Source organism: Phaethon lepturus, unplaced genomic scaffold (genome assembly GCF_000687285.1).
Source record: "Phaethon lepturus isolate BGI_N335 unplaced genomic scaffold, ASM68728v1 scaffold26669, whole genome shotgun sequence".
NCBI lineage: Eukaryota > Metazoa > Chordata > Aves > Phaethontiformes > Phaethontidae > Phaethon > Phaethon lepturus.
The window spans coordinates 50,006-59,348 of NW_010566008.1; the positions used below are offsets into that span (position 1 = coordinate 50,006).

General features: G+C 47.8%; 1 protein-coding gene across 1 annotated transcript; it reads right to left on the reverse strand.

The window, feature by feature from the left end:
• Nucleotides 1-238: 238 nt before the first annotated feature.
• LOC104627230 (keratin, type II cytoskeletal cochleal) lies at nt 239-9,076 on the reverse strand. The gene is made up of 9 exons (XM_010295361.1): nt 8,678-9,076; nt 7,702-7,910; nt 5,125-5,185; nt 4,826-4,921; nt 3,898-4,062; nt 3,631-3,756; nt 2,184-2,404; nt 1,605-1,639; nt 239-819 (listed from the first exon to the last, which is right to left on the reverse strand). The coding sequence occupies exons 1-9, from the start codon at nt 9,074-9,076 to the stop codon at nt 632-634; spliced, it is 1,500 nt and encodes a 499-aa protein (XP_010293663.1). The 3' UTR covers nt 239-631.
• Between the last annotated feature and the right edge of the window lie 267 nt (nt 9,077-9,343).

Here is a 9,343-nt window from a genome sequence, read left to right on the forward strand (position 1 = left end):
AAGTTAATCTGTCTGCATTGCCTTCCGTAAGAAATAAGCTTCATTCAGAGCAGAATTGTTGAATTCCATTTCTGAGCCCATTTCCAAAGAAAATAAGGAGAAACCCAAAACAGTTTCACTGTTTTCTTCTTGTATACTTTAAGAAAACAAACCCAGGCCGAAATCTTAACAGAGGCTGGCATTTTCTGAGGAGCCCAAGGGAATAAAGTCTTCCAAATCATATTAAGAAGGAGATAATCTTCTGATATCTTCTGCAAAACCACAGCAGAAATGGGGAATAGCTTGCTACTCAAAAGATTGCTTCGCCCTTTAAAGGGTGAAATCCAGCCCTGAGCAGGGGGTACCAAGCACACAAGTAACAAAAGCGTTATTCCGCCTGCTTCACTGGATAAATTTCACCCTACAGGCTTGAACCTGCTCTCAGTGGAATTGTTCCCACTAAGTTCAACAGTGCAGGATCAAGCCTTAGGCGTGACGTGGCAGGGTCAGGTACTCTGGTATGTCTTATTCCAATTCATTCATCACTGCAGAAATTTTGCAGCCAATTTGTCCTATAAAAGGCAATAAAACTTTTCTTTCTATGGTTTCCCTCCTCCCATGTAATGGGTACAGCTGGTCTCTGTTCCTGGAGTTAGTTCCTGAAGCTTCTCCTGCTGGACGAGGTTGTGGTGATGGTGTAGGATTTGGAGCCACCCCCAGAGGAGAAGCCAAGCGCCCCGCTGCCCATGCCTGCTCCCAGGCTAAGGCTTCCTCCGATTCCTCCTCCCAGAAATCCACTGGAACTGGCATAGCTACCTCCACCGCTGGAGCTGACCATGGCTGTGGCACAGAGAGAACCAAACGAAACATAAGCACCTGGGAACTTCAAACCCAGTCTGGCACCCTCACAAAAAGGACATTTTTAAATTGCAACCAGATGAAAACTATGATCTCCTGCAAAACACAGGGCCTGGGACACTAATCTCTTGTTATATTTTGGCCCAGGGCATTTATCCTCTGTGCTAAGCCAGACCCATGTGAGGGCTGAGCAGTCCATCCCCTTCTCTATCATTCAGTCTCGCTCGGGATCCCCTGCAGCACGGAGAACCCCGTATCATAAATACATCTTTTGGGGCACCAAAGAGGCTGTAGGCATGTGGTTCAGAAGCAATTAAGTGGATGAAAAGTACAGCCACTGGTTTAGAGCTGTAGACAGGATCTCTGAGACACCAGCATCTGTCAAATGTCCAGGCAAGGTGAGTACCCAGTGCTTCCCAAGCTGGAAAGACACCCTCTAATGTCACCTTTGCACTCATTTCCAATCCAGGCAATTCATTTCCTCATTAGTACATTTTTCTCCACACAAAAATGGGAGGAAAGAAAGATCAATATTCCCCCAAGTTAAATTTCATACAGATGAATTAGAGCTGAAGTCTGCCATGGAGCCAATAGCACTATCAACTTCTGTCTCAGGGGGTTCCCATTTAAGAAGGGGGTTAACTGGGTTGCAGAAGCTAAGGCAGGGCATGACGAGGCTCCTGCATGCGGACCCAGCTGGTCCCCACCTGCATTTTCTATAGGCATATAGCTATATGTAACCATTATATATTATAGAATCCACTCACAGATGTTGACGTTGCCAACTCCATCACCAGCCAACCTGTTGGAGAAGAAAAACACAAAGGCAAAAAGGAAGAGGACGGGTTAGACTCTGCATTACTCAGTGTTGCCCCAGGGCCTCAGCACTGAATGTGAAGACAATGGCAGTGAGTTATTACTACCGTTGCAAATAATTCAGACAAGATAAGTGTGCCATCCAGCGCTTTGTTCTGGCCCTACATTTACAAGCTCTGTTATCACCTGCGGGGAGCTGAAAGAGCACAGAAGTTCTGTCCTAATTCCATGGAGATTTGAGCCGCTTGGAAATTTTCTGCCACAGCATCAAACATATGATGGAAAACAACTTTTTTCTTCTTTGCATATTTTCACCAAAACTACCAAATTTTCCCCAGAACTTGCCAGTTTGGCTCTTCAGGATTTTCAGGGAAAAAAAAAAGCATTTTCAGGACCAAAAATCAGTTTAAAATGCAAGGTTTCCTCTTCTGTATTTCCTTGCAGAAACTGGAATTGGGCCCTCACAATGTCCCCAAGCAAAAGGAACAAAGGGCTGGATCCTTCCTGTAAAATGCACAGGTTGCACCCACCTGCTCTCCTCGCCCTCCAGCAGCTTCCTGTAGGTCGCGATCTCAATGTCCAGGGCCAGCTTGACGTTCATGAGCTCCTGGTACTCACGGAGCTGCCGGGCCATGTCCTGCTTTGCCTTGTGCAGAGCTGCCTCCAGCTCCTCCAGCTTTGCCTTGGCATTTTTGACAGCCAACTCGCCACGTTCCTCGGCTTCAGCAATGGCTGCCTCCAGCTTGGTACGCTGCAGGGACAGAGCAGGGCATGTCAGTGGGCATCTTACCGCCTTGGTGGAGGACACTATTGCCCATGGACTTCTGACATCTACTGGCCAGACCATCTCTGTGTCTCTGTAGTGTTCTGGAGGCATCTGCTCAATAGAAGTTCAAGCCTACACATTTTTTGGGGGCACTGGACAGGGATCAGCCTGCAAAAGCAGCTCACCTCATCCCAAGATATGTTCTTCCAAATGGCAGACCCTATTTCTCTCCACTGGCTACATTTTCAGAAGACTGTCTTCAGCTGATCCTCAGCTTCTCAGCCCACCCACACCGCACATAACACTGGGGTTTAATGCAAGCTCAGGTTTTCTTTCCTATTATGCCCCAGAGCTTGTTCAGAGTTGGTCTCCAGCAAGCTTTGATGTGAGGCAAGCATGGACTCGAGCAGACCTGCAGTTAACAAACAATGCAGACGTACCCCAAAAGCATCCCTGTGGGGTCACATCAAGCTGGTAGTCTAACGCACCCTCAATTGTGCCCCCTGCACCTCCAAAAAAGCTCCAGGTTTGGCACAAAGGGCTCACAATGAACACGTGTGCTTTATACTCCCATTCATTATTCACGGGAACTGCACTGGGTCAGCTCTTTGCTTGGAAGTGTGTGTTGAAGCCTCCCTGCCCTGAAACCAAACAAACACAACTGGATGAATCACAATGGCTTATCTCCAGCTTTGTGCACCCTGGTTATTCACGGCCAGTTTTCTGCCCTGAACATGGTCCCAACCACTCACTGGTCTGGCTTTCACCAGCTGTTTGATAAAGCGATAACAGCCCTTGGAGAAAGCAAACAGAACTCCCGTACCTCTGAAAAATTATGTGCCCAAACATGGTGCTCCTTTCTGCAAAAAGGGAGTGGACAAAGATCCCAGAAGCAAGAGGGCACAAGGAATGTGTGTGGCTGGCAGGGAGGCCACACGCAGCTTTGCCCTTTGGAAATGGCTCTGCATCACTCCCCTTTTGTACACCCGGGTCACCTGCAAACTCATTCTCACCTACAGTTCAGCTGCCTGTCAGCATTACATTGCTCACAACACAGTTTCTCCCTCCAGCACAACTGGCATCTTTTGGGGTGAGCCAAACAGCCACCCCCAAACTGCATCTACAGGTGCTGTGTTACACCCAGATCCCCGGTACACTTGTTGCTGCTAAATCCGCTGCTCTGCAGCAGAAGAACAAGGGCAGCTCCTCACCTGGGCCTTTGCATTTTCGATTTCACCCTGCAGCCTCTGGATCATGCGGTTTATCTCTGAGATCTCATTCTTTGTGTTGCGCAGGTCATCCCCGTGTTTCCCAGCAGTGACTTGCAATGCCTCGTACTGCGACATGAAACAGTGTAAGAGAAAAGGATGGAGTCAAGTTGGCAGTCAATCAGCTGGCTAAAATCTCTCCCACTCATGACACGCAGGATACATGTACTAACAGAAGCTGTAACTGCCTTTAGTTTTCCCATAACTCACCTTGCTCTGGTACCAGGACTCAGCCTCCGCCCGGCTCCTGTTGGCAATCTCTTCATACTGTGCTTTGACCTCTGCGATGATGCTGTCCAGGTCCAGGTTTCGACTGTTATCCATAGACAGCACCACGGAGGTGTCAGAGATCTGGGACTGAAGCTCATGAAGTTCCTGCCAGTTGCATTAAAAACAATACCCATTAATCACGGACTTTTAAGGGCCTCTCTTTTGGAAGCCAATTAAAGATAGAATTCAAGAAGAAAAGGAAAAGGGAGGCAGATAAGAATTATATCAAAACAATCACTAATTAGAAGGAAACCAACTGAATCACATCAACTTTGCAAAGCACAAAGTAACAAACAACAGCAGAAATGGAGCTACTTCTTATCACCCACATTTTGACGGCAAGGTTAGTTTATCCCTCTCCTGAGATAAGAACCCAGCATGAAATGCTAGTCCAAGAAGCTTGAGCATCAGCTTCACAACAAAGCAAGGGCCAAATTCCACCTCGTCACCCAAGGATACAACGGGTCCAGTTCAATCAATCTCATATCTTGCAAATAGTGGGTAAGATAAAGGAGTCTAGGACAAGGAGCTTTCCTTTCTTTCCCTCAAACAGCACACAAACACACAAGCACATACCAGCACTACAGCACTAGCTATAATACACTCGTTTTCCTTGTTTTCATACTAACTGTATCAAACAAATAATGCATGTTCTGGCTATGTTTGCAATAAATCCATCCCAGATAGGGAAAAATTACTGTGACAATTCACAGGAGATGCACTTTGCTTGCAGGCTTATTTTTGTTTATGCAAGGGAAGACTCCATGTCTCCACCATCCTTCTCATCTCTGGAAACAGAACATTCACTGTTCTTCACCCACTGGTGGTGCTACACTGCAGCAGTCACAAGAAGCAGAAAGGACCTTACCGCTTCATAGAGAGACCTCAGGAAGTTAATCTCATCTGTCAGCGCATCCACCTTGGCCTCCAGCTCCACTTTGTTCATGTAGGCGGCATCCACATCCTAAAAAAGAGTGATAACTGAGATTGCCGTAGCTTTGATGACTAAGTCCACCCAGCCTCTGATGGCCTTAAAAGCAGCCAGGAGCCCATCAAGTTCCCCAGGCCATCTGCTCTCCATGTACCTCTGCCCAATGACCTGCCATGTCCTAAAAATTATCTACCAAACATTTATGATCAGTCCCAGCTGATATCCATGGCACGCACCTTCTTGAGCACCACAAACTCATTTTCCGCTGCCGTGCGCTTGTTGATTTCATCTTCATATCTGCCAGAAAAAAAGGGATTGGTGTGAAGTTAGAGCCTGGGTAAAAGGAAAAAAATGTCACAATCAAGAGTTACTCCAATTCCCTTCTCTCTCCCCTCTTTTCTCCCTTTGTCAACCACCTCAGCAAAGCCCATGACTTCCCCAAGCAAGCCTGCCACAGGCAGAGGCTTGCTGTACTACTGCAGCATATGTATTTTTTGCACAAAAGGTACCAGCTGAATGCCACAGTTCCAGGGTACTGTTTGGATAAGCTGATGCCTGAAAGCTATTCTAGTCCACACCACCATGACTGCTAACCTGGAAAGCATTTTTCACCCATGCTTTCCTGTATTCCTTAAAATTCACTGCACTTAAGAAGATTTCTGCTTCAGTCCATGTCCTGAGGCGCTCAGCTTTTTCACTTGCCCCTTGAGAGAGCAAAGACAAATGCAAGCAGATTCAACAAATTCCTCTATGCTGATCAAAGCACCTGTTAATGCCACTTTCACCGCGCACTTCCTTATTCCAGACACGGGAGAACATTCTGCAGGCGTCGATCACATGCCACTGTCCTGGTAAGAGCTAAGTATAATTATTCTCATTCCGCACAGAATGGCTATGCTTCAATGCCATACAAACTTCTAATATCGCCTACATCCCTTCCTTAGGTGTTCACCTTTAGGTGTAAGGAGCTAGATCCTCAGCAGATACAAATCATGCTCCACTGACTTTATGGGAGGGTCACAGATTTGTACCACTTGCAAGCCTGGATCTCAGAGCCTGCCTTACACCATTCCACGTGCAGCCAACCTGCTGGAGCAAACAGCAAGTATCTGCTACACGAATCCTGAAAGTCATCCAAGGAACAGAACAGGAACCACCTTCTCTGGCTGTTTCAGAATTGCTGCTGCCAAAGTTAGAACACTGCTCTGTTTATCTACACAGTCCCTGCATGGCTAGCGCTGTAATTTGCCTTCCAAAGCATGAGCTACTTGACTTCCAATAGTCTGCATGCACCTCCCCTTCTGCTCCGCACTGGAAGCTTGCCCATCCATGCTGGCATAAATGGACATTGTCTCTTTTGAGGTCAATGAACTGCATCCATCGCTATTGCAGAGTAATATACGACCTGGAAATTCTGTGATCGTGCTGCGTACGCACAGCCTGCAGCACGGAGTGGATAATCAGAGGTAGGTAAAAAGACTGAATTATTCTAGAACAGTTTGTCAAATTCCTCATTTCCTAGGGGAAGCTCCACCAAGCTGGTCAATAAGCTGACAAACCTTTCAATACTGTTCATTAACTCCTGTGGTGCCTCGGGAAGCCCCGTGCACTATCACACCCTGGCATGCCCGGCACCAAGCCACGTGGGACAGTGCAAACACAGTCTGCTCCGACCCTTGCTTACTTTGAACCACACCCTTCGTCAATGCAGTTACTGATTAAGGGACTGAATCTCATCCCCTGCAGCCTCATGCATATAAATCTCCTCCTATACTCTGATGTAAATGGCAAATTACTGTGTAAATTGGACATGTGAAAGAGAGGCAACAGACACATAAAGAGCAAGTCATGTTTTAGGTATTCTACTTAGAAGATAAGATTTTCTTCACATAAATGGGGAGAAGCAGATTCTAAACTCCAGTTACTACGTCCTCGCTCCCTCTGCTGCACTAGCATCTTAGGGTCCTCATTCCTCATTCCCTTCCTTGAGCACATATAGGGTTTAGCTGCCCAGCACGAACCTGTGAGCTGGAGGAATAAATATGCACCTGTGGACTTTGCATTCATGTGACATGCAACTAAAATTAGGGCTATTAATTCCCCGGGGTGCAAACCAGCTCCTTGCTGCTGCCTTGCAGAGATGCAACATGCAACTGTGAATGAGCACAGAGTAGAAATAACTGCGCAGGGTTGGGGGAAACATCATTCCCATGCACCTCCTTGGGAATTACTGACTATTGACTTTCCCTAAGCACACCCTGGGGATTATCAGATCTGTTTGTTTTCAGTTCCTGCTTGATCCAGTTTGCCAGCTCCCTCTTTTCTTTTCTTTTTTTTTTTATTAAAGGCATTCCCCTGTACGTCTGGGTTGGGCACAGGCTGGGACAAAGGCTACTTTCTTCATGGGACTCCTCCCAAGTGACATGATTTGGACTGAAAAGTCACTTAAAAATTGCAGGTCACCTGCTCTATTACCTACCCACAAAACAAGCAGCAGTTCATCCACTGCCTGCCAACCCGCTGAGCTCCCACAGGGCTCCTACGGGCCCAAACGCGCATGTTCAACCCACAGTACCAAGACATCCCTGAGGAGGCCCCAAAGCAAAGCCAAGAGGATGGAGCCGCTGAAGAGCATGCAGGAACAAGGTGCCAGGAACAATGAGCGATTCAGGCAGCTTCCCTGGACCAGACACCTAACTCATGACTGGAAAAAAAATCTCCCTCCCTAGCAGAAAAGCTGGGGACATCTCTTCCAATCTACTGACCAACCTGCCAGCTCAACTACACCGTTAGATGGGAAGATTATACATTACTTGGTCTTGAAATCCTCAACAAGATCCTGCATGTTCTTCAGTTCACCCTCCAAACGGCTCTTGTCATTCAACAACCCATCCAGCTGACATCGCAGGTTGTTGATGTATGTCTCAAACATGGGAGCAATGTTACTCCGAGCAGTCTTCTGGTCCTGAAGGAGGCTCCATTTGGTCTCCAGCATTTTGTTTTGCTGCTCCAGGAACCGGACCTGGAAAGCAACCAAGGGGTCATTTGTGAAAGTGGGAGGAAGGGGGTGCTGACACTACAGAGTTTGGATACTGGAGGAAGGCCAGGCTGCAGATGGTATCTGAAGAATTTAGATTGCTCATAGGAAGCACCTAAACTCTGAAGGGTGATAAAGACCATGCGGGAGCACTGCTACTCTGAGGCTTGGTTTATGACTTTAAGGCTTTGTATGAATCAAAGATAAGCAGATTCTGCTTGCCTAACACTTGACAGAAGCCATCCACATACCTCAAAGCCAGCCAGGTCTCAGACTCCAGGTCTGGATTCCTTGCGCTTTGAGGATGCCAGAGCTGAAGTTTACACAGTAAATAGGATTAATTAGTGCAAGACAGTAAAGCCACAGAGGTACAGGGCAGTGCAAACAAACACAGCAAGCTCTGACTTACGTCAAGATCTGTTCTACTGGGAAAATTCCTCTCCAAGAGGCCCCTTCTTCCCTCAATTTGGTGTTGGTGTGCTTGGCTGCAGATTTGATCTTTAAAGCCTGCATCCACATTATGGACAATACCAGCTAAATAAAGGGTGTACAAAGCTGGCCTAAGCAGGGAAAAACCTTTTACTGATGGCAATGCAAGCAGGGTTTTAATAAGAGTTATTGAATTGCAGTAAGCAGATCACACCATGCTCTTGAGAACCTGATCCTGAGCCCATTTGTGAATCCCCTACTGGGTTAATCTTTGAGTCGGACCTGCTTTTAAACAGTGTCCACAGACCTTTCCAGCACCTCACCTTGTCAATGAAGGAGGCGAATCTGTTGTTGAGTGTCTTGATCTGCTCCTTCTCCTCCTTGCGCACCCGCTGGATATTGGGGTCAATCTCCAGATTCAAGGGTGTCAGGAGGCTCTGGTTGATGGTGACCTCCTGAATGCCTCCAGGGCTGAGCGCCCCACCGAATCCCATGCCTCCATAGCCATATCCAGAGCGAACGCTGTAAGAGCTGCCACCTCCAAGGGAGATTCGCTTGTTGGCAGAGCCAAGGTTGTAGAGGCTGGAGCTGCCAAAGCCACCTGCCCTGCCTAAGCCGGCACCCCCTCCTAGTCCACGGGTCGAGGAGACGGTGCTGACACGCACTTGGCTAACCCCTGGGACGGCCACAGAACGAGAGCTGAAACTCACAGACCGGGACATGGCTGCTTCGAGGGTGTTTTCGGTATCCCCACCCTTCAAAAGCTCAGGGAAGCTGTGCAGGAGACCAGGGAAGTGAGTGAGTTCTCCTGACTGCTGCTCCTTTTATCCGTTAGAAAAGCTGGGCTTGGCCCAAGGGCAAAAGAGGGATCATTTTACTGCCTCGGAGAGCTGGGTGTGCCTGGCTGCCTTCCCACCCTCCGTCAACCTGCTGAATCCAAGCAGGCGAGAAGGGAAGGGCCAGGGAAGGGACAGGACACACCTGGCGCT

Coding starts and splice junctions, on each gene's coding strand:
- LOC104627230 (XM_010295361.1), bottom strand. CDS start 9,076: ATGTCCCGGTCTGTGAGTTTCAGCTCTCGTTCTGTGGCCGTCCCAGGG. Junction 5,186..7,701: donor GTTGAGGATTTCAAGACCAA/GTAATGTATAAT, acceptor TTTTTCTGGCAG/ATATGAAGATGAAATCAACA. Junction 2,405..3,630: donor TCGAAAATGCAAAGGCCCAG/GTGAGGAGCTGC, acceptor CTGTCCCTGCAG/CGTACCAAGCTGGAGGCAGC.